At 36.4% G+C, this 25957-nt stretch overlaps 1 protein-coding gene across 4 annotated transcripts in view; it reads right to left on the bottom strand.

The window, feature by feature from the left end:
- Positions 1–252: 252 nt before the first annotated feature.
- SMARCA2 (SWI/SNF related, matrix associated, actin dependent regulator of chromatin, subfamily a, member 2) overlaps positions 253–25957 on the bottom strand; it is a 108100-nt gene continuing 82395 nt past the window's right edge. For 3 of the 4 annotated variants that reach the window (XM_030467985.1, XM_030467986.1, XM_030467984.1), the window contains exons 29-34: positions 18440–18657; positions 7219–7324; positions 6518–6619; positions 3236–3368; positions 1968–2110; positions 260–1167 (exon numbers count right to left, since the gene is read on the bottom strand). In XM_030467985.1, coding sequence (XP_030323845.1) covers positions 1132–1167; positions 1968–2110; positions 3236–3368; positions 6518–6619; positions 7219–7324; positions 18440–18657 — 738 coding nt within the window. In that variant the 3' untranslated portion in view covers positions 260–1131. Of the gene's footprint in view, positions 1168–1967; positions 2111–3235; positions 3369–6517; positions 6620–7218; positions 7325–18439; positions 18658–25957 lie in introns of all 4 variants that reach the window. The other variant, XM_030467983.1, reaches the window with a different exon arrangement.

Below are 25957 nucleotides of genomic sequence, written 5' to 3'. Positions count from 1 at the left end.
CACATTTGAGGTATTATTTTACTACTTCAATTTTATTATTTTAATTTAAAAGATGCATATTGCATGTCTTTTCTCATTCTCTGAAGATACTTCTATGGTATTTGAACAAGTTCTGATTTTACATTTAGGACAGACCACAGTATAGCTCTCTATAGGAGACTTTTGCTTTTCACCCCTTCTGTGGAATTCTTAACACAAGGCTGCATCTATTGACCCAAATTATATTTTCATTAGGAAAACACTGACACCATATTGTTCAAAATTACTGGAATTTTATTTGCCTCAGGCTTATGACTTGCAACCAAAGACATTGTGCAAAGAAAGCAAAGATTAAGTACACTTTAGGGAAAAGGTGATAATCCACATTGGTAACACAGAAGATCAGTCTGATGAAAGAAGCCATCCATTACACTATATAGATTGCAATATTGAAAAGCATTTTTTTAACCCAACTTTTTTAATTGAGGAAAAAAAAAGTTAAGCAAAGTTTACAGTAGACATAAATTTGATACAATTCATAAAGCATTTTTCTGAAGATCGTCAAGCGTAAAGTGGAAAAATGTATATGGGACAAGGTGGATGAAGGCTAACTACTGTACATTTATAAGCTATTAAACAAAGTTGCATATATGTACCACAGTGTAAAAAACATTGCAGAACAACCAAAAACTTCAAAAACTGCCTGATGAAAAAAAATAACCAGTGGCTTTTAATGGCTTCTCCTGGTTATCACTGCTACAAAAGATTTTTTTTTATGTGTGTCTTTCTGATGCCACTGAAAAACATCTCTGATAAGACCAGGCACAATCAAATCATTACCAAGTTAAAACCAGCCCATAGAAATATAATATCAACCCACAATTTCCATTAAAAGCTTTGTTTTCGTTGTTTTCTTTTAAAATCTTTAGAGGCCCATTTGGTCACAATATGTTACATTTTCTTCCTTTTTTACACCATGATATCATATGTTTGTCTGGCACTATCCTAAAGCTAATTTATAGAGAATGAGAATACAGAAACAACCCAATGTCTATTTGACAAAATGAATTCACTGGGTGTAAGATAGAAGAAAGGAGAAGGGAAAAGAGAAGGGGGAGGGGTCAGTTCTGCCAAGAAAATAAACCCTATGGATCACTCATCATCACTTCCGCTTGCTTCCGACTGGTCCTAGAGGTAAGAGACACAAGACAAGTCAGAAATTCTTTGCAAGCTGTTCTGTGGAATTTGTTAAAGAAGGAAAAACAAAAAGTAAGCAAAAGGAAGAAAATGACAATTCATCTGACAAATCAAGATAGTCCTAAAGAAAGGTATTCTGTTATCTAATATTTCTCTTTTATGACATTTCATTTAATTGCTGTAGACCTCTTTAGAGAGAGAAAAACACAGTCAGGAAACATCAGATAATCTTTCTACACAGATGTTTAAAAAACAACTGGGAAGAAGTCTGTTTTCATTTGCTGCAACAGAAGAAGAACACACCAACAAACCAAGCCAAACCAAGCCAAAAAAGCCCACAAAAACCAATCCCCCCAAAAGAACCCCCAAAAAACCCAGCCCTTCAAAAAACTCAACTAAACAAACAAACAAGCAAAAAAAAAAAAAAAAAACAAAAAACCGCAAAAAAACCAAAAAAACAAAAACAACAGAAAAAGAGAAGAAAATCAAGTTGTTTTTCGACTGTAGACAAAAGCAAACAGACCATGAAGTTTAAAGGTTTAATAAAAGTAGGAACAACTCCGAGAAATAAGCTCCAAACTCTGTAGACTTTTTTTGTCTTTCAGCACTGAGACCACATCTCATAAGCACACAGAGATACAGGTAATCACCCCTGCTCAAATCTTTCAAGATGATTTCATTACGCATTAAAACTGTGCTTAAGCATGAGTAGTTGCAAATTTTGACAGCAAGCAGGACAGGTAGAGATGCAATCACTGCAACCACTTCCAGTCTCAGTGAGCAAAACTTACATTTTCCTCTTGATCCTCATCACTATCATCATCACTCACGACAGGTTTGGCTTTTGCTCGGCTTTGCCTCTTCTTGCCTTTTCCTTTCTCCCGACTTTTTTCATCCTTCTTATTTAGCTTGATTTTGACTTTCACTGATTTTGCTGTAAAAATTTAACACCATACATGATTGTTACTTTCACTTATCAACTTCACTGCTGTCACTGTTCATAGAAATCCACTCCAGCACACTGAAAATATATTCCCCTCTGTACTTTATGTGGAACATGGAATAATGAAGCAGAGGTATTTGCTTTTAGATCTCTGCTTCTTCATAGTTGTAACAATAATTTGTATTAAACTATGGAGAATACATTAGGTTAAACATGTGTATCCTCGTTTCAGTCTCAGAATGCATTGTGTCTATGGTAGTATACGGTCCTTTGAGAAGAAACACATCTAAAAGTATTTTTTCCTAGCACATAAAAAATGTATTTTGTACAGTCAATTTTTTATTTTATTTTATATTTTATTTTTTTATTTTATTTTAAGCTACAGAAATGCTATGTGAAGATGACTGGCAGATTTTGAGTTGAACATGTTAAATTCCTGATTCCAGAATATCTACTCATTTCCACAGTTGCATCCTTTGCACACTCACTGGATGTACTTGGAAGAGTGGCTTGTGGGCAATTACTACAGTTTCTGTAATCAGACAAATGGGGTGGCTGGACAGTACAAATGCATATACTGCGTGGCAGAAAGTGGAACGTAGGGATCCCTCTTTTTAAACTGTATAATGTTTCCAAGTCTGCAGGGACTGGATGAGTGTCACCTGCTGCTTCTGAAACAATCAGTTTTCTTAAGTCCTTGTTGCACTGAAGAATATTTGCAACATCTGGTTCTTAACCAGGTGATGAGTTCTATAGGTTACACCATGCCTACAGGTTTGTCAACCATGGATAAAGGCTACCTCTAGCCTTTCAAGGCACTTGTATTTACAAATAATGTGAACAGGAGCAGAAAGTTTATAAACGCTCATAGTCAGTCAGATCTCCTTTCACAAATCACATGTGATTTGTTTCTGGCTTAAAAACAGTTTACTATACTCTGAGAGGTGTAGCCAGAACATAAAGCCAAAAGACCTAAGCTGATTGTTAACATCCAAGGCAGCTACATTACTAAAAGATTATTTTCAGTACTTGAAAATAGAATATTATAATCTGTTTCCATGCAGAAAATGGAAAACATCCCTTTCCATTCCCAGATACACATAGCAGGGGACTCACATTCTGATTCTGATTCTTCTTCTTCATCATCGTCTTCATCATCATTGCTTTCATCCTCACTTTCTTCTTCTTTGGCAATCTTCTGTCGTGCACTTTTGAACACAGACTGAAGAACAATGGAATCCTCATAGATCTACAGTATGAATACAAACCCATGTCACAACTCTGAAGTCAAGTAATCTCAAAAATTCATAGCACAGACACGATAAACCCACAGATTGTATGGCCTTTTCAAATACTGAGTAATGATACCTGTTGCATGAATTTTACAAGTAATGTCAACATTAATTTTTCATGCTCTATATGAAGAAACTTGTCACTAGTGAGCCACAACAATACAACTCTTAAAAGGTACTACATCTAAAATGCCAGTTGGTGTGATTTTTTTATTATTACCAACAGAACTACTGTTAGTTTTCATTTGATAGTAACCACCTTGGGAAAAGGTCAAAGCAACACACTTCAGAAGTAAGCATTTTAATTAAAAAGTGGGTTACAGTCTAGTATTACAGTTGATAATCACAAATGGCTAACCACCTTGTTAACTAATCTTTATTTTTTTCTGAAATCGAAATGCCAAAATTTATACCAAGCAGCTCACTTCTCCTTCCCTTTCAGGTCTAAAAAGACTGAAAAAAATGAAACGAAACTAAACCAAACTGAACTAAACCAATTCAATTATCAGCGCTTGTTCTAAACTTAGCGCCTGTCTTTAGATATTCTGAAGCTTGCTAAATAACTTGGCTATACAAGATTTTCTCTTAGACCTCAAGCATGAGGGGACTCTCAAGTGCAAGAGGACTACACTTGAATTGTAACACATTTCTGATTACTGTATTAACAATCTCATCTTGCTGAGTATCTGTAACTTCATAATTACCTTAACGAATAAGCTTGTGCATTTTGTTTCATAAAATGTCAGAAGATAAGCACTGATAATTCAGCTCTAGACAATTAATGACAGTTGACAGAAGGGTACAGAGTCATAGATTGTATTCAGTTTTATCATCATCATCCTTTGAACCACTTTGGCTGTCACACTACTACTCTGGCTCACTTACGAACTTGCTTGTATAAAGGGACACTGGCTATTTGTGAGGAACATAACAGAAGGACTTTTGGCTGTCATTACACAATCTGTATGTTAAAGCTGATAAAACTGCTCTAGCATTTTGCAGGTTCAATAAAACGGATTAGAAAAACTTTGTTCAGAATTCTTTACAAGAAATATGCAACCTCTCTTGTTGTTTGACTGCCAAGCCCTTTTCAGAAAAAGTGTATCTCACTGAAGTTTGTTTTCCATCCTGTAAGTACTGCTGTGCTTTTTGTCATGAAATGTTTGATTGCTTTTGATAAGATTTCTTGACATATATAAAAGGATCATGAATGTTTTGAAAAGTCTTTTCTCCAGCTGCCTTATGACATCAGTGGGCTGTGAGACCTCATAGCTTCCTCCATGGACGTCAAATGACTACTGATTTCAATGTACTTCTTTTTTCTTACAGTAAGTCAGCTATTAATCTCAAAGCCCCTGATGCATAGGCCTAGCACATTCCACTGTTCTTTGGAAGTAGCCTTGCTGTCTTTTCTCTGACTAAATATATTCTAGAGTCAAAACAAAAGGTATTTTTTCAGTGGCAGTCACTACACATTTAAGGTATCTGTGTGACCCAGGCTCTTAAACAGAATTTGTTAGGGAAATAAAGCAGGTTTAATAAAAGCTTTAACCTTCCTAATGTGGGATTACTTGTAATATTCAGTATCAATTTTGATTTAGAAAAATCTGGGGTTTCTTCAGGAAAATTTATGCACATTAAAAATCTCATATTTTTACCAATTCCAACTGTTTGAAAAAATGATCAGCAATGACAGCAGAACTTCCTTCAAAAAGGGAGCACAGACACCTTAATGACAAATGGCAATATTAATGACAATTCTATTTCAACAGTCACATGCAATTCTAACTCCATATGTGTCTGTGTTTCATTTGACCTTTACAAGGCAAAAAAACTTTTCAAATTGCTGAGGTTGCCTTAAAATACAAAGCCTGTCTCTGCCTACAAAAAACTCTCTCATAAGGCTGCAGCTTAGATGGAACAGCTTTGCTCCAAGGAAAATCAGCATGCATCGTACTAACAAAACAAACACATAAAATTTCAACTGAGGTCACTGTGTACCTAAACTAGCTGTTTGGGTGCATATACAATGTAGTTCACTGAAGAAAAGTGGTATTTCAGAGCAAAGGTAGACCCAAAGTACTACAAAGAGCATGAGGTCATCTTAAAAACCAGAGGGCTGCTGCAGAAGTGTGCTGCAATTCCCTGGAAATCAAAATGAATAGTATGAGAATTTCCCAGACAAAAATCTAAAAAAAAATTCTGAGATATGAGTTATTTGGGCTTCATGCTATGAAAAGTAATACTAGGCCTGGAAATTAATGGTGGTATTCTGGAATGAAAAATTATCCTACAACACTGATACAGGTTGGGTTATTTCCAAACAGAGGTGCACCATCTAGTGAAATTTCTACCCACTAAGGATTATACCAGGTTAAATTGACCATTGTGTCTGCAGTACACCAGCTGGACCTCATCTATAAAAATTATTATTCAAGACTATGTTTCACAGTACTGTGAGGCAACTTTCTCATGTGCCATTCAGATTTTGCAGTCTCTCCTTTTGTGTCTGTGTCCTGAATTCACAGCACTGAGTACATTCATGTGTGTGAAACAGCTGTTTGAGATGAGAAACTTTGCTTTATAAGCCTCTGAGACTCACTTGAGATTTATTATTTCTGTGGACACTTATCTTTCAGGCTTAAAAAAAAAAAAGCCAGAGGCTTCGAAGGGTATAACCCTTCATATACAAAGCTCTGCTGCTGGACAAACCTTGACCTTGTATCACTGAAGAATTCACTAGTGAGTGTTTCTTCTTCCTCTCCTAAGTTTGCTAATTCTGTCATCCACTGTTGTAAACTCAAGCTGATTTACCAATCCATGCACAATGCCTTTTACTACAGATTCAAATAGTCCTACAGCAGCTCTAATCTACACAACAAATCAGATAAAATTGATTGCACAATTAGAGTCAAAATTAGTTTCTCTGCATGCACACTCTGCAGCTGTATCCAGTAAAATCTGGATGATTCTACAAATCTGGAATTTTTCTCTATTCAACGGAAGAATTATAAAAGAGTTCATATACATAATATAAGAACCCACAAGCACTGAAAACACTAGGTAGAGAAAACTGTATGTTTAACACAAAGTGGTTCATTCAGACCTGTGATCCCTCCAAATTGAATGTCTGAGCATTGTGACACAGCAACATGACATCTTTCTCCAAGTCTCCAAGACTCCGATATTTATGGTTGCGAATTCTTTCCTGTTGCATTTGTTGAGGAAATGAAGAGATGGATGGGTGATGGTGCAAGAGGAAAAAACAGCAGACAGGACACTGAATTACAATTTGATTTCAACATATTAAAAGCTTTATTTTTAAAAGTTTTACCTAAGCAGCAAAGTCTTAAAATGTATTGTCAACATATTACTCAAAAAAAGACAAGTAAGAGTAAAAATTAGCAATCACTGTGTGAACTGAAAGAGAAAAGAGCAACCAAAATAGAGTTCTTTTTGCAAAAGGAGTTCCACTTTCTTCTTTCTAGCACAGAAAAAAATAAGCTGAAAGAATGAAAGTAGTTGTACACCGCCTAAAATACAACATGATGCCTGAACTCCATCTAATCTGTTTTTGGATCTGACCTGGCCGACATGTGATGCTAGTTAAGAGATGACTGCATTCCCTTGTTCAGCCTTTGGAAATCCTTGTTCTTCTACCAAAGATGTACTTACAGATTCACCAGTAGGCTTTAACAAAAAAAATGGTGAGATGCCATCTCTGAGTCATTCATATCACACTGCTACATTTTGATTTGCATTTGAAATTGATATACTGCAACATACACTAAATAAAAAGATTCTTACCTTTATCTTCTTGAAGTCAACTGGTTTCCTAATCAATTCATAGTACTCTGGTAACTCTTTTCTAGATGGGAGCTGAATGAAGACTTCACTTAGCTGCCGTCCTGAACTGTTAAGAAAAACAAATATATAATGTGAAGAACTAGCCACAACTCTCTTACAAAACTGATGCACACATTCACAATCTAATCATAAGAAAAAAAAATCCCATTTTTTTCTTTTAAAGTATTAGAACCCTGGTCTGTTTTTTTAAAATTTGGTACTAAAATAATTAATTTATCTTAGAATTAGATTTAATTAGGAATACAATACCTAGAATTCTTTGTGCTGTGTCCTAGCATACCACTGTCATTACAGGGTCATATGTGTAGGAAGCTGTATGCAGAGAACAGGATAGGGATTTGAGTCTGAATTCCACAATGGTTTGCAGAGTAGAGTCTTATCCTTCTCAATTTTTTTTTATAATTTTAACAAGTGGCAGGAAGTGACTTCTTGGTCACTCTATAGTTGTTTTGTACCTCTTCCTCATAGCAAACCATTTGTTCATACCAATTTCCATTATTCCAGATCCTAACTGCTATGAGACTGACTAGTTACAGTAACTTGTAAGAATACCAACTTACTAACTTGTTAGAGTAACAACAAATAGTATTAGCTTTCATCAATGGCTGTTTAATTTCTGGCAACATCATTGTAAACTGCATTGAAAACCACTAATTTTATTTTTACTTCTTCAATTAGCTGAAAGAAAGTGATGGGTTATCTAAAAACTTCTCATACCCTGGAAACATTGCTTGTTCCTTACTGGTGTTCAGAATTCCTATGATTTCCCCTTTTCCCATTGTTCATTCTTTACTATTAGCAGTTTTAACACTTCCAAATTGAGATTGGTTTTTTGTTTGCTTTTTAAAATCTTCCTATTTGTAGCTTCCCAAAAAAATACATGACTGTAAGTCTCCCAGAGAGGACGTGTCCATGGCACTTAAGAGCTTTGTCCCTTTTTTTTTCCCCTCTTGTGTGCATGTCATTTTTCTTATAGACAAAGTAGCAGAAAAAAGCTCTGCTGAGAGGAACTATAACCCACTGCTCACGGCATTCACAAAGGTTTCTCAGCCCACATTCGCTTGTGTCCTTCTCTTGTAGCTACTCCAAAAAGCTCTATTTTGTCATTTACATCTTCATATGGTAACTCAGATACCAAATCTTCACAGGAGTTAGGCAAGAAGGCTATCAAGTCCTGAGCTTCTTTCTTGCAGTCACACTCCACAGTAGTGTGGGGTCTTACCAAACTTGTTAAACTAATCCTGAATCAAAGCTTAACTGAGGCAATTCTGCCATTGAAGATAACGATGATAAAAAGCACAGAACACCTTTGCCCTCGAATGCCTTCTACATGTTAGACATTTCTTATAATCAGAGAATCAGCAGGGTTAGAAAAGACCTCTGAGATGATTAATCAAGCCCAACCCTTGATCCACTACTGCCGTGGTTACCAGACCATGGGATGGAGAATTCACCACCTCCCTGGGCAGCCCATTCCAATGCCTGATTACTCTCTCTGTAAAGAATTTATTTCTAAGAATTTCTTAATGCCTGAAATAGCATCAAAATTTCGGGAGATACTATTTTTGTCATGGAGCTGACAGAACAATGAATAAGCAGGAATAAGCATAGTTTCCTCACTTCCTAAGTAGCTTTTGCTAACCTATTCCAGGATTCTTTATTGTTCTCAGTTTAGACCTGGGTCATTGATGCTTCTTATATACCTTGCATCAGTAAGGACAAGACTTGCAGAATCACAGAATGGCTGGAGTTGGAAGAGACTTCAAAGATATCTGGTTCCAACCCTACTGGCATGGGCAAGTACACTTCTCACTGGATCAGGCTGCTCAAAGCCACAACCAACCTGGCCTTGGAATACCTCCAGGGAGGGGGCAGTCAAAACTTCCCAGGGCAACCTGTTCCTCACCATCCTCACAGGAAAGAATTTATTCCTGAAGTCTGACCTAAATCCATTTTCACCATTGCTGCTTGTCCTCTCGCTACATACCTGTGCAAAAAGTCCTACTCCAGCTTTCTTGTAGGCCCCTTTCAGATACTGGAATGCTGCTATAAGATTACCTCAGAGCCTCCTCTTCTCTAAGCTGAACAACCCCAAACTGCCTCAGCCTATCTTCATAGGGGAATTGCTCCAGCCCTCTGATGATTTTTATGGCTCTCCTCTGAACATGCTTGAGGAGTTCTATGTCCTTTTTGTTGGTGGATTATCAGTGTTGTTCAACCAATATCCTTAGTGTCAAATGGCAGCTAAAGTATTTTCTTATCCAGTGCAAACTTAGAATCACAAAACCCCTGTCTCAACCTGACAACTTTTGCCTGACTGGCAGCAGCAGAAGCCATTCCCCTTATCTATTCAGCAGTAACTGCCCTGCCAGGCTGCCTCCTGGTTTACAGCAAGATTACAGCATATGAATTAACACACTTCTGGGTGCTGCTGCTGCTGCATGGTGAGACAAGGCGGTGTTCTGTGCAGCTCTGTGAGGGAAGGTGAAAGTGCTACCTTGTCCACAGAGTTTTTAGGGCAGACAGCCCAACAGACCACCTCCACCTCACACTCCAATCAGTTACTAGCACTTTCATCCAACAGATCTGATCTATTTGTGAGGCATCCAGCTACTGAAATAGAGGAAATCATAAAATGACCATATAAGTGTCATCCTAAGTCTTACTATTACTCTTCTGCCTGCAAATAATAGGGAAATTCAGTCTACTGCACCAAAGAGACAAATTCTTTCCCTTCATACTTCCCCTGTCAAAGTGGGAGGTGTTTATTCTGTGGATTCTATGGCACCAATTGTGCTAATGAATCTATGTGAGTGACTGTGTCACACCACAAAACAGAATTGTCTTCATCTCAGACTGCCCTCTCAAAAGAAAAACTAGAAGTAACACAAAGAAAAGTAATGGACTAAGTACTGCACAAATGACTAAATTAAGATATGTTTATACTTGTTCACAAACTGAGGACTTGTTTGGAGGTTTTTTTGTTAATATAGAGAAGGGCACTCCCAGCCGTAACTGAGATCAGTGATGTTTGTTTTGGATTTGCAGAAGACTAAGTAGTTCAAGAAACCAGATCTATGGTGCCTAAATAGTGTCTTAAAATATAAGTTTCTATTCCTCATTTATAAGATGGGATTAAATTTGTTGGAGGGGGAAAAAAAAAAGTTATATATCTACCATACCACCAGACTCCTGGGCATCATAAAGAAGCACAAGGGAAATTCAGCTATTCATTGAGTGACTGGTGCCCACCTGTATATGCAGGGCAGTGCTTATGTGGAAAAGCATACCAAAGTGTACACTTTTGTGCCATTACATTGCATATGGTAATGTACCTTCCCAATGGAAACACATTAGGCTTCCACCTTTTTTTTTATTTTATTATACCCTATTTTTTTTGTGCTTGACTGCACAAACTTAATAAAGTTATGTTAGTAAAACTGTGAAATCCACTGACGTACGATATAGACGTAAGCTATGCCTTTAATAGGTATAAAAATTGATTACAAAATTCTGTGAAGTATGAATCTGGATTTGTTATGCAGAAGGTCTGAGTTATTGCCATGTTCTAAACTTCAGCAGCTTTCTTTTAACAGAAATATCTATTTGAGAAAATTAATATAACCATGAAAGCTGGACCTTCAGTCTAACAGCAAACAGAATGATTTAAGTGCAAAGGAAACAGCTACTAACAATCTAATTTTGATAGAATTTTATAACATGCTTAATATATCTGTCCTGTTAAAATGCTCCTAATGATCATAGAGCTTTTAATCGTATGGCTCTATTTTTTTTTCTCTTTTTACACACATAGAGCCATCGCTATATTGTATTTTATATAAAAAAATGTAACAGTAGTAAATTATTTAACAGCAATAACCTATTTTCAAGATATAAATCCAGCCAACTGTGACTTATTCACACTATCTATTAAACCAAGAATGCCACAGAAAACCTTCAAGCTTTTTCTCGACATAACTAATTACTAAGAATCATTTAAGGCTGTGAAAGAAAAAGCATTAAGGGCATGAACTATGCAAAAGACCGAAGACTAGTGCCTGATTTTGTCTGCTCAGATCAATAACAGCTTATTTCGTTGTATCATTTTTATAGAACCTCCTCTCAGAAAAAAATATTATCTTCTGCTCCCTTGGTATATGCACATCTACATTGTAAATAATGTGATCTTTTCTTATATAAATTCAAAAGACTGTGTCGTGCATACAGCAGGAGAAAATCACTGATTATTAATGCAATTCTGATTTAATCCCTGTCTCTAGTTTTGTAATTAGAAAATAATAACCATGACTACCACATAAAAATCATGCGCAGTAAAAAAATCACTTATCGTTGCCTAGCAACTAGCAGGATATGTGCCGAGGGCTAGAAGGACCAGAATAAATTATAAGACCTGACTGTGAAAGAACTGTGAGTGGCAGTTCACTGCTAATACACCAGCTCAACATGCTAGTCCTCTGAGTGCTCACATAAAAAATACCTGCATGCTGTGCAAGTTAAACATCATTAGGAAATTCTAATTTAAGAAATACTGTTACTTGAAAAGAATATTTATGCTCAGTGTTTCTAATTTTCCCTCCTTTTTGCCAAACTTCCCTTTTTTTTTTGGGTGGTTTGTTTTTTGTTTTTGTTTTTTTTTGTCAAGGTGCCTAAAAGCATTTATTTCCACCCATTTAGTCAGTATTATCTTCAGTGGAACTAAATGCAGGAACAATTAGGCCTCATTTATAAGAGGCTCCTTTTGTGTTTTTTTCTTCCATGGCAGTGAGTGGCCAGAAGCAAGACACCACTAACCATCTGTCAAAAGTATTACTACCATCAGTACCCTTTTTCCTTTGGAATCAGAAGACACAACTGTGAATCTGAGACTGCAAAACATTCTCAGAATATTTCTGACAAATTTCACAATTTTAACAAATTGTGAAATTCAATTTAGAGTGGGTAAATGAGAAGTCCTACATACTTGCCCTTGTCAGAGTGCTGAGGACCAGGGCCATGGTGTGCAAATGATAACTCCTCATTAAATGCAAGTGACAAGAGTGCTCTTACAAAAAAGTGTATTTGTGAGAGAATACAGAGGACTCCCCTGTATTTAACAGCTTCCAACAGTAACCCAGATACATAGTCAGATGATAAATCTCTGTTAAATGTATTTAATGGTTCTTCCTTTTAGGAACAGACTTCATTTCTCACCACTGAAATGAAAGTGGATAAATATACCTAAAAATGAAATTCCTGGTTTTGACATTTGGCTATGTACTCCGTAACTTTGGCTTGACTATAAGAACTATTTGCTTTGTGTATCTCAAGAGCACCATTTGGCAATAAGTAATTACTAGTTAGATTAAAAATGGCTAATTATGTTACTCACCATTTTACAGAAGTTAAAAACTGTTGAGAACACCGCTGGAAATAAAATCCATTGCACAGAGAAAAACACCCTCACCAGAGGTATGTCCTGTTGAAGTTAAGAGTACTATGGGCATGAATTTAAATGTTTTGGCTTTAATGACACAGCATTCAAAATGGCAAGCACCACAGGCAGGGGAAGTCTCTTGCCTAGCAGGAAACATGGACAGGGCACAACAACCCCACCCTTCAATTGTCTAACCAGCTTTAGTAAAACATAAAGAGCCACCTGCCATAGGGAGGAAGCTTTGTGAAGTTAACTGGTTCACCATACAAGTCATTACTTTAAGTCTCGCAAACAGAGCACAGAGCAGGTAAAGAACAAATGAAAGTTACTTAATGTAATAGACCTATCAGTGTCCTGGGATTCTTGAAATCAGCTGTTGCTATCTAAAAGCTAATGCAACCTAGTAGTAGCATCAAACTGGCATATTAACTGGAGCCAGGAAAACAGGAAACTTTAAACTGAAGCAAGAAAGAAGAGGGCACTGAGTTTGTACGGAAGATGAAGGATTACAAGGTATGACGTATCATTCTTTTTCTCTACTTAATTTTATCAACCACGAAGACACCTTGTCTTCCTCTTAAATAAAAAAAATTAAAGGAAAAACCGTCAGAAGAGGAAAAAGATAGTTTGAGGGACTAAGCCTCATGTGCATGATACAAAACCAGGAGCAGGGGCATATAAATTCCTATTTTGAAAAGTAAAATTGCCCCTGCTTTTAAAAGGCTAAAGTGTTGAAGTTGTCAGTTGTTGAAACTGACTTTTCTTTCTGGAAATATAACATCCGTGTTACACATATGATTTTATGAGTACCCACCTTTACAAGCTTTCCTAATTTTATGGGGAAGAAAGGACAGGTTAAAAGCATCAGAACTGAAAAACTGTGACAGTAATGCTGGGCTGAAGCATTTAAAATTGCTCTCTTCTAAATAGGTTTTGCACTGCAAGATTAGAAACAATGTACAAGGCTGGAAAGGAACCTAAATTTTAAAGAAATAACTGCAGCAAAACCCCAGACAAAAATATATGCAAATTGACTCTGCAAAGATGATGAATATATCTTACACTGGAGAATCAGGATCAACTGTGTAACTAAGAAGGTGTTTTCAGGTTCTTGGTACTGTAAATACTCATGTGTAAGTTTTTCAGTTGACCAACAGAGCCCAAATCTATCTTGTTATTTCTGCCCCACTATTACACAAAGAAAGGTTCCGTAACTCTTAGTCAACAATTTGAATGTATTCATAAATGTTTACATTCATATAAACTTGTAATCACCCTCCTGTATTTAACATATTTCTACATTCTGCTTGTGTTCCTGTTTCCCTGCTTTCCCAGGTGAATTTACTGAGAGCAATCATCTTCTCCAGTGTCTGGATAAAGAAACCAACCTATTTCCTCTTGCAAGACTCTCCCATGCTACTTACCATTGAAATAATTGTTTACATTTGTGTCAGTGTAAACCAACCTTTTTTGAATTGAAAAGTATTCTGGTATTACAAACAGCAACCAAGAACTAAGGAACGTTAACAAATAACAAAATACAGAATCATAGAATACGCTGAATTGGAAGAGACCCATCCAGGGTTGCTGAGTCCAACACTTGTCCCTGCGTAGGGTACCCCCAAAATCACACCATGTGCCTGAGAGCATCATCCAAACACTTCTTGAACACAGGCAGGCTTGGTGCTGTGACCACTTCCCTGGGGACCCTGTTCCACTCCTTCACTGCCCTCTGGGTGAAAAACTTTTTCCTGATATCTAACCTACACCTCTCCTGATTCATCTTCCTGCCATTTCCCTGCGTCCTGTCTTTGGTCATAGGCGGGAAGAAATCAGTAGCAGTCCCATCTCTTCCCCTTGTAAGGAAGCTGCAGACTGCAATGAGGTCACCCCTCAGCCTCCTTTTCTATAACGTAAACAATCCAAGTGGCCTCAGCTGCTTCTCATACATCAAGTCTTCCAGACCCTCTACCATCCTCATGGATCTCTTTTGAGTGCTCTCCAATAGCTTGATGTCTAATCACAATATAACACACACAAGGGCATACACATATAATGAGTATTTCCTCACCAATACAGGCACTGATGTCATCAGGGCCAGGCTCCTACTTTCTTATAGATGCATAATACTGATGGCTTCTAGTTACCTTTGATCAGTAATTTCTTCACCCAGGTAATTCTTTTTCTGTCAGCTGCACATGACAAACTTCCAACTCAAATAAAAGTTTCTTTTTAGTCTGTAAATACCTTACCACACATTCTGAGGTACTGTGTTTCACTCAAATTCTTTTAGTCCAGTCTTAATTGTGTTCCCAACACCAGTGTTTTAAAACTTCACGGTTGGGCTAGGATGTTCCTCATTTTTAAATATATGTATCATTAATATGTTATGATCTATGCCAATACTTATTCTTCAAAAACTTCTGTGATATCTGCTTTCCATTTTAGTGGTTCCTTTTCTAGCAGTGCCTTCAGTTACAACTTTCTCCTTGTTTTTGCTCAGATTAGAGAGTATACTCATTAGATCTCCCCTTTCTTTCATTTTTGCTTATAATTTTCCCATGGTACCCTAAAAATGCTATACAAAATTGCAGAATGGTTTGGGTCAGAATTTCTTCACACATTTCTTCAAATTGATGTATGACTTTGCTTCAAGATTAGCAAAGACAAACACAGAGATATGATACAGAAATCCCGATCACCATGAAGAAAAGCTTAAAGATTTTGCTTAAAGCTGAAAGCATCACCCAGTATTGGAATCCAAAGCACTGCAATAAGCAAGTACTGCAAACTTGACAAGGACCTCAACCGCTCTCACACCCAAGGAGTCCATGGAGTTGAAAATTAACATTTTCAAAGTGCCACACATCTTCATCCTTTTTCTCCTTTTTTACCATTTTACCTTTTCTCCATTTTACCATTTCCTTTCCATGACTAACATGGGAGACACCCCAGGGACCAGAAATCCAGGAAACTAATGCAGTTAGGCTGCCAATCAAGTCAAATTAAAGCATAACCACTTAAGTTTTATTTCCTTCAGTGTGTTCCTCGTTCTCTAGAAAGACCCAAAGAAACTCACTTGGTAGATATAAAACGCTCCGTAAGAACTAATAAACTTCTGGTTATTTTTCCATTAAAATCAGTATCGTGTTGGGATGTGGGATGAAAACAAAAGGAAATGTGAGAGTTGCTACAAAGTACAAAAGAGAAAAATATAGAGAAAAAAACTTGAATTTGCACTGAGGACATGAGAGATAAACAGTAATTTCACCTTAATGCTAACTTACACTAACTGTCTTGCATGGAGTTACTCAACTGGGGTTTGCAAGAAGCTGAATATCTACCTCTGAATTTCCTTTTCAAACAATCATATGCAGGATTTCTCTACACTGAATGTTTACCTCAAATGCTGCTAGTCAGTTTAATCTTATTTTGGCCTTTATATAATAATTTTGTAGCTCAAACATCAGTTTACTAGATTTTATTGCGTTTATTATTGTAGCCTCTAGCTTTTCTTACAGCAGGCAACCCAGCCTATTTTGTTGGATGCTTCCTAAATAAGGAAGGAAAGGATTTTACTTCTCCCCAGATGCCTGCAACAGATTACAAGACTGTTAGGAAAGCATTTGGAGACATCAGAAAGAATCACCACAAAAAGGCAGTCCACCAGTACTCCAGATTAGGACACCATGGGAGGATGTTTTTTAAAAAAGGAAGATTTAAACAAGAACAGAGAAGTGGTTCTGTATTTACAAGAGCTATTCTCAAAAGCAAGAAGAAACATCATAAAGCACACAAATTTATTAGTTCAGCAATGTAGTCAAGTCTTGATTTTTTCGCTTGCTGGCTTATTAACTGCCACAAAACTTACTGAAGACTGTTGACTTGTTGTCGATAAAGTAATCATGGCCAAAGTCAGATTTTGGATGGGTATCACCTGACCAATTATGGGGACACAATCAGTTCTCTGTCCAGATCAGGCTCTCAGACTTTATTAAAGTACAACATCTTTGAGAAATGAAAAGTTAAGCATTTCATTTTAAGACAAAGATGATTTCAAGTATTCAAATACTAAATACATGAAAAAACCTTTTCTTCCCTAGATGAAGCTCATGGCCTACTTTTCCTCCAATTAACCTGTCCCTCTATACTTGCCCCAATTGCCTTTACACACACAAAAGCCCAGAGCTGAACAAGGATGAAGCCCCACCAAAGCTGAAGGGCTCCAATGCCTAAAACCGACTTAATTTTAAAGCCGCAAATCCTGAAATTCTTCATCCAAGTCCAGAGCAATTTTGACCCCGTAACTAAGGCTTAAAATCTTGAAATATTTAAGTTTTCTGATGGCTAAATTTGCAGTTCTGTTCTGTATCAGCCTCAATAATACTGGGTGGTTTGGTGCTAGGTTACAAAAAAAAAAAAAAAAAAAAAAAAAAAAAAAAAAAAAAAAAAAAAATCAGAACGCAGAACTTGGAACTCTTCTGCATAGATCATCACACTGAGAACCTCGATCTAACAGGCATTTTAAGTTCCTAAGAGAAGAGAGCTCCATGTAGTTCTAGAGTGGGAAACAATCCTGTCTTCTACAAATGTGGGCTCCTGGGAAAGGGAATAGCATGCCTTGTCACTATGTAACAGCACATTTGGTTAACTTCTCAGGCACACATGACAGGCAAAAATCTTTGAAGTTCCCCAGTAACTACCAGTTAACCAACAGTTGCAAATGGGGAGGCTAGCAGAAATACCTGCTTCCTACTTTCAAAATGAGAAGTAAACCCTGATAAGAAGTGACTGGCTTCAGGAGAAGGCTCAAGGCCAGGGATCCAAAATGAAGAGATGGCTCCTTGAAGCCCTGACTGGAATACCAGGAGTTTAAATACACCTCCCTTCACAGATATTCTGTTAGCTGGGAGTCACAGCAAGCTGAACACACTGAGTCTGTAGACAGTTTCCTGCTCATGATGTTCATTGTTGTGAATCCTGTTCCAATGCAATAAACCTGTGGAGAGCCCACATATCAGAGAAGTCTTTATTGCAATATTTATGTGTCACAAAAAGTGATGCATCACAGTTCTGTATGCTTCACCAGATACTGCCATGTTAATCTTGTACAGGAAGACACAGAACGGTAGCTACAAAAAAGTAGGAAGAGCAACCTACCATTTGAAATCAGACTGAAACTTACTTACATGCCAAAACTATACTGTCATACTTGTGGGGGGCACCTCATGCAAATACTTCTTGATTTTCTGTGAATGCATTTAATATTCATTCAGCTTCTAATTGTTCCCTTTGTGATTTAAGTAATTCAGTGTATCCCTTCTCAAAGAACGGTAAGTACACAAGAAGGCTTCAATGACCTTTGGCAAACAGATGCTGAATTAAAACACACTGTGCTGCATGACTAAGTTGAAGGTAAGTTCCATTCAAGCTAAATGGTCTCAAGTACACCTCCTGAAAAAAATGACATCATTGCTAAGCAGACACTCTATGTCCACTTTTTGGGTTTTTTTGCTTCAACAACTTCCTATTAGATGGTTCCTGAAGTAATCCTCTATAAAGAGTGAGACTTACAGGACCAGGACCTAAGTGAAATTACTTTTAAAAAATGCTGTATCAGCAAATGTCTCTGAAGACTGAAAACAAAAATGAAGCCATTAAAATATGTGTAAAGAGGTATCAGCAGAGAGAGCAGATGCAGAAGAGAGAGACCATCTTCAAGCTCACCTATCCTTGTAGTTGATCACTGTATCGATGATAGCATTCATTTGTTTTGTCAGTTTGGGTGGGTTGGGTGACAACTTTTCTGCAGGAGGTCTGCCTCTTCTTTTCTTTGCTTTCTCTACATCCTCCTTCGCAGAATCTTTATCCACATTTCTTCTTCTCTTCCGTTTTTTAAGCCGGACTTCCTCTTCCATTTCTTCCAGATTTCCGTCTTCGATTGCCTGACAATCATTCAGAAAGTATGATTTTAAACGTAAGACACATTGCAAAGAAAAATATAACAAATGGCATTTAATAAAACCCAGCACCGTAGGATCCAGATAATTACATTCAAAATGTCAAGCCTATTCCTAAACAAGCAATTTACATAAGAGGAGCACAACAATAAAATGAGTTACTGGCAATTAAATTATTCTAGTAATTAATTTGAAGAATCCCACTATCATCTAAATAGATGCATACTTATCTGAACCTTGAATTCCACAGCAATTCCCAGTTTCACACGCAACAATGGCCTGCGGTACCTTGTGATTAAGTATATGAAAACAATCTTTTGTTCATATCAGTGGCAGTTCTATCTTATGTAGTTCCAGGCAGAGGAGACTTTGGTATCGTATGGTTTCAAACAGGAGTGTTTAAACAGTGCTAAGCTCCCAAAGCCAGATCGCACACTCTTTGTGCACACAACAGACAGATACTTTATGCATCAACGAGTCAACTTCTCTTCCAAATACTTTAAGCAACTTCCAAATTTCCTAAGCATTAAAGCCATCTCTAAGGTGTATCATTTTCTTCTGTAATAGCAACCAGCAGATAGGCAGAAACACCGACAGTACAGTTTCACTGTAAAAATAATTCGTAACATGGGGTGCAAAAACCCCCACAACAACAACCCAAAATTAAACCCCCCCACAGTCACGAACAATGAACACTAGTTTCAGTTACCTGGATGTATGCTTTTAACCAGACCCAGCAGCACTATGCAGAAGGACAAAAACACTGCTACAAAAAACCAAAGTCGAAGTAAAGGGAACCTGTTCACATACTGAATATCAGATTCATGTGATAAAGCAAAAAGCTGAACTTTTCTTGATCTGGGAAAGCTAGCGAAAGAGAAATAAAAATACCAGGTCATAACAGACCTGGAATTAAAAAGAAATAAAGAAAACCCAGGAAAAAAAAAATCTTACAACTAGGCTTTCTGATTAATGCTTTTTCAGAACACAACTGATGTTGATATTTGTCCCTTTTGCCTCTCAATATTGCCCTGAGTACATGCAAATGCTAATCAATCTTTTCTCGTAGCTGAAAGAGCTCTAATCATAAGGCAATTACCTTCATTTCTCCACAGCACCAAACATGGCTAATATTTATGATCATGTGAACATAACAATCTATATAAAAAGAGTGATTACAGATCAGAGGTAATTTTTCTCAATTGTGTACACTGTCTCCTGAAAAACGTTTTATGAACAAAACCTGATGCACAACACAAAACAACCTGGCATGTTAAAAACACCAGTGGGATTTCGAAATCTGTTTCCTATGCATCCTCCGATGTGCAAATCCACAGAATAAACATGAACACAGAATCCTGAGGGACAGCCTGAAACTAGGCCTTAATAATCAAAAGACAATTTACATCATGCTTCCACAGCGTTCAGATAACCACTATGAAGGAGGCTTGAGCTCTGATGAATTAGGAAGAAAAGAAGGGAAAAAAAATAATCTGCACACAAAATCATTAATATTCATTGTCAAAAGCAGGACACCCCTTATAAACCACTGCAGCTAACAAAGATTAAGAAAAGGAAATTTCTCTGCATATCTTGGAAGCTAGAAAAGCTAATAATAAATACAGCATGCAAGGCTGTCAACAGTTAATGTCACTGCTCTCCTTAAGCACTCAGTTGTACACTGAAATATGGAGAACACCGACTTCTGATGTGTTACACACCTACACATGCCTGTGATGTAGTTCTACTGAATCTTCAAGACGGCAATGAAAAAGGATATTTACCTTACCACTATCAGCAGGCCGGCTATCGGAAATCACAGTTAGGGGGGATAAAATTAACAAGCCAGCAAAGCAGCGAGCTGCTAGTCTCTTCATCAGCTGATCAGGAAAAAAAAGAGAGCTGGGGAAAGGCTATGTTTTCATATACAAGTAATTTTATTTTACTGAAAATTTAATACTGAAAGGATTGTGGCTACTCAAATCTGCTGTTTCATTCTACCTTCTGCAAGGCCCAAAGCCTTCTTCCTTCAGCCTGCTTTAATATTGACAACTACTTATCCTATTTTCCCCTTACTACTCTAGGCATCCAAGTTAGATTTTTAGCTGAGCAGTCACTGATCCTTGTTAGCATTTTAATTAAAATAATATAATTAGACAATTTCATATATTATTTTAAATCCTGAAGTCGCATGAATTTTAAAGATGCAGTTTTTACAGAAAATGCATTTCTACTGTCCCTCAGCAAACAGATCAGGTTTTGATTATTGAAACCAATAAAAAAATATTATGATCTGGAAAAAAAACAACAAATCAAGTTGGTATGTTTTTAACTTTGGTATCTTTGTTGTCATACTATTGTCAGAAAAATGGTATTCTCTGAACTAAAATATATTCATATTTTTGATTGCTTGACAAAATTTCTACCAGCAAAAAGTAACAGTGGTGCTGTTAACACAGATTTTACTAAGATCTTATTTTAGAATTCTGTACAAAATTCTTTCTTGGAGTAGGCAATATTTTGAAAAAAAAAATCAAGACAAGAGGAAAAGATGAAAATAAAAATACGTTTTTTAAAATATTACATATAGCAATGCTGTGAAGACAAAAATAAAAATAAACGTCATGAATACTAACATATATTTTTGCATTCTTAAAATAATTTAATAGCAGACAACAAATAAATTCTTCACATACTACAGACCTACAAATAAATATTAAACTACCTAATATATCAATCGATTAATATGCTCAGCTTTCAAATTCATATGCAGGAATTTAAACTTGGACAGTTTTCCTTAAGACTTTAGTGATGAAAAAGGCAGTGAGACTATACCAGCAGTCCAAAAATGCTATGGTGACTCCTAGCATTAGTTCTGGCATGGCAAATTTTTATTTTGCATATGAACATAAGTATTTAAAACTAAACCTATATAATTTATGCTGCCTCAAAAGGTGACTTACAACAGTATCACACACATCAATTATCAGCAGATACCAATGCTCCATGCGTATGTCAGCACAAAATGCGTATGTGTATGAGCAACAAAAATAATTCATTAAGCTAACTCATCTGACTGAGCTCCTTGTCAAAAAACCTTATTGTTGTAGGACAGAATTGTGACACTGAAGACAATGACCTTCCTAACCTTTTCCAGCATGATAATGTTACAAATCCCAGACACATATCTCCAGTTCCTGACAGATGATGGGCTGTGCTAGAGTTCAAGACAGCAGAGACCTCTCCCATGCTCAAATGCCTCTGGATTATGCAAATAAAAATTTAACACTTTCCTTCCATTAGGGAAAAAGGATCAATGAGTACAATAAAGTTTCAAGATGTCATTTTTTTTGAAAGAAAGCTGTGAAAATTTAATGTCAAATTTTAGAAAGGGTTGGGCACCTCATGAGAGGACGATATGCCAGGGGAAGTGTGAGGGCCCAATGTTACGTCCAGTACCAACCAAATCTTTCCACAGCTCTGAAACATTGCTGTATCCTGGTCCATGTACCAACAACATTTTCCCTGTTGAAGAGCTAAGAGCATGCAGGCTTCTTAGAGCACCAGAATTTTAAGTAAGATCATACTGATCATGGATTAAAGAATCACCTGCAAATCACAACTCTTGTGACAAATGCTACCATGTGAACAGATTTCTAGCACGCTAAATAAACTCCATGTTTCCATAAAAGACATATACACATAGGTTAACAGAAAGAAAGTAAGCTTCTCAACTCCCTGAACATAAACACTAAACCAATCATGTAACCGTTCCAAAGGAACAAGCTTTTCTGGTAACAAAAATAACTTACCTTGGCATTGTACTGACAACTGGCCAAGAGGCACTAGGCTTAAGGGCTGTTAAGCTCTTAAAACCAAAAAAGGCATCAGTAATGAACAACAGATTATTTATTTATTTTCTTTTACAAAATAAAGCTCCCGTTTACTAATGCAAAAGAGAAGAATTAAAAAAAGCCCACAGAAGGCTAATGAAGAGCACTGAAAGTACTAAAATGTCACCTACCTGCCCATATCTATTTCTGTCTTCAGCATAATCCTTCACATCCTCTACTGATATCACAAGAGAAATTTCACTTTTTCCTCCCAGCTTATTAAATTTGAAAATGTACTTCTCTTTATCTTCCACTTCTATTCTGAGGCTGTATCTTACAATTTATGAAGACTTCAAACTTCATCTTCTCTAAGAGATCTTTTCAAAATCCAGTTCTCCTATTTAGTTTCTCAATAACATTCCTGTTGTCTCAGACTGTTTCTAATTTCCACACATTGGAATTATTTCTTGGCTCTCTAAAGCAAGTTACCTTACATTTTAACTAATTTATTTCTTGCTATGCTATAGCATAGGGGTCAGTATATTGCAGATAAAGGCCATGAAAAACACCTTCAATACTTAACAACTAGATGAAAGTGCATAAGAAATTCTATCAAAAGTGCAAAAACTGAATACCTGACTATAATCATAATGATTAATGAAGGTTATTTTAACTGAATTTCCACTCCCCACTGGATAGAATTGCCCAACTGACTTACCAGAGCAATCTCAGTGGGATGAAACTATAGATGGAAAGATACCAAAGGCAAAGAATTATTGAATACCTCCAGTTATTCCTTGCTTTCACTGATGATTCATTCCCCTCCACATAAGTAATATTCAAAGAAATCTCCATCCGGCACTTAATTAGAAATGAAAGCATTGTTTTTCTTAAAAAAGCAAATAAAATTTACTTACTGCAAAACACAATAAACTTGATATAAATGGCCTCAGATATAGTGGACTTCCATAAAAAATGGAAACCAAGTCCTACAACTAGAGGTTAATCAGTCTGGGTCTACATCTTCCCATTGCTGAAACTTGCTTCTTTTTGAGAAGCATAAGATAGATTTTATTCACTGTTTTGCATTTGAAAACTATTAATCAATAGTTGCTTTATTATTTGCACAAAAACTCCAAGTGCCTATTTAGCATTAAACACTAAGGAAAATAATAATACAAATGATACATAGTTTTTCCTTGCATTTTGATTTAAAGACTAATGTCAAAAACACCTAATAGATCTATGCAAGAACATATTTACCTTTAAAGATAAATGAAACAGGTAATTTTTTTTTTTTTAAAGATACCTTTAAAATAGAAGTTCAAAGCTTTTATGTTCAGTGTTTTCCTTCTGGTCTGAGAAAAATAATTCAGATAAAATATCCTACTACTTAATGTGAAATATCTTAATACATAAGCTTATTCTTTAGTGTGACAATCACTAAGTAAAGCATCGTACAAAGGCAGAACTGAACAACTTTTTCCAAGTTATGACAAACTATATTGTCAAGGACACAAATTTTCTACTATTCAAAAGAGAAATATGGTTAAAAAATATATACCAGTAATTAGTCTCATTCCTCACTATGCCCACCCCAGCAATTATTTTGAATGCAATCACTTGAAGTATTTTGCACCTGTAAACTTTTAACTAGCCTACTGAAAGAGTAAAGAGCCAAGTAATTATTGATGATACTAGGTTCCACAGCCTGCTCAGGGAGCAAAAGGGAAGGGCTCTATAATGAAGAAGGAACTGGCTGACTAAAAGGAAAAGCTGTATCATGCTGGCTGTAAGGATTCTTCACTTAAGCAGTCAGAGCACTGAAGAAATACATACTCACTGTATTAAGACACTGGGTGTGGAACTACTAAAAATTGTCAGTATTCTGTGGTCTACAGCTACTCAGCCACACTCTTAAGAGACATACAGAACTATCTCCAACATCTTCTTCAGTTTTGAAAATGAAAAAAAAAACCAAAAGCTGAGTAACTTCTATACCAGAAACTACTGATATCAGCCTCATATTCAGTATTACTAACCTATTTTATTATGGTGGGTTTTGTTTGTTTCTTCCCAAAGTCATCTCTTCTTTTTAGAAAGCTCAATCAGATGCTGCACAACAAGTCACTTGGGAGTAATAGCCAGTTTCTGAACACAGTGAGAAAAGCTCTTACATTCAAAATTAGAACACAATACATAATGGATTTGTGAAATGTCGTGCGTGAAAGTTTCCACATGATAAACAAACATATTCTGAGAGGGATGTTACAACAGCAGCTCTGAACAAGTTGGTGTCCTGTGTCCTTTAGATTGCTTTCATATTGCTCTGAACCTTGCAGCATACCCCATGACTTGAAGAGTAGAATTGTTAACATATTAGCATCAATTAGAAACAATTGTAGGTATATTTGGAAATATAATTAGAAAAGAAATTTACAGATTAAATGAGACTTAAGTAACCAATTTAAGAAAGACACAGCACGACTGTCACAAAAATATTGTGGGCAAATTTACGGGGACAAAAACCTATCACTTTTACAGACTCACAGTTGTAAAGGAGTACACTTAATGTAACCAGAGATATCTTCCCAGACTGCTTTAGCTAATTTAATTTCAGTTTGCAATTGTAACTTGAAATAATGAAATGACCACAAAATGTGAAATACATAGGATTAAGTAATAGTTTGTGGGTTTTTTTTAAGTTAATATGATATCAATGCTTCTATACATACTTCTTTTTTGTGGGGTCTGGGGAAATTGATCTATTATTTAATGTGCATACATGAAGATAATATTCAGTGATATAATTAAGATGCAGAAAAATGGCAATTTACTTTTGTATATTACCTGTTGTCTACAAGATTTACAAATACTGATGTGAAACTGTGTGTTGGTTTCCTTTGTCCTCTGTAAAGGTTTAGATTTCTTCAAGTTTCCTTGCCAAAAGTGAATCAGATTAAAAATAAGAAATGAAGAGGACCTCTCAACAAGCTTGAAAAGGACAGTTAAAATCTGTCTTTTTAATGACTGCAGGTGACAAAGATTGTTGAAGTAAAATGGATGTGCAGAAAATGCAAGAAAGCCTCTGACAGGAAGTTTAAGTATCAAAGAAACACAGAACGTTAGGGGTTGGTAGGGATCTCGAGAGACCATCAACCCCACTGCCAGAGCAGGATCACCTGCTGTAGGTCACCCAAACTAAGAAGCATTTTATTTCACATTAATCACAGAAAGGTCCTGTTTAGAAAAGAAGGTTGTGAGGACCAACAAGTCTTCCTCAGTACCAGCTGCAGTCTTTCTATTTGTGAATCATCTATTATATGCAATCTTCATCAGCACAGAAAAACAGCTGATTGAAACTACATGTTTCCTGGCTTCAAATTCATCGAGAAGTATAAAGACATCCCTGACAAAATAATACAGTTTATACCCTTACTACATCAGTCCTT

This window comes from Calypte anna, chromosome Z (genome assembly GCF_003957555.1).
Source record: "Calypte anna isolate BGI_N300 chromosome Z, bCalAnn1_v1.p, whole genome shotgun sequence".
Taxonomy (NCBI): Eukaryota; Metazoa; Chordata; class Aves; order Apodiformes; family Trochilidae; genus Calypte; species Calypte anna.
The sequence above is the reverse complement of the archived record's forward strand: the minus strand, read 5'-3'. Positions and strand labels throughout refer to the sequence as shown.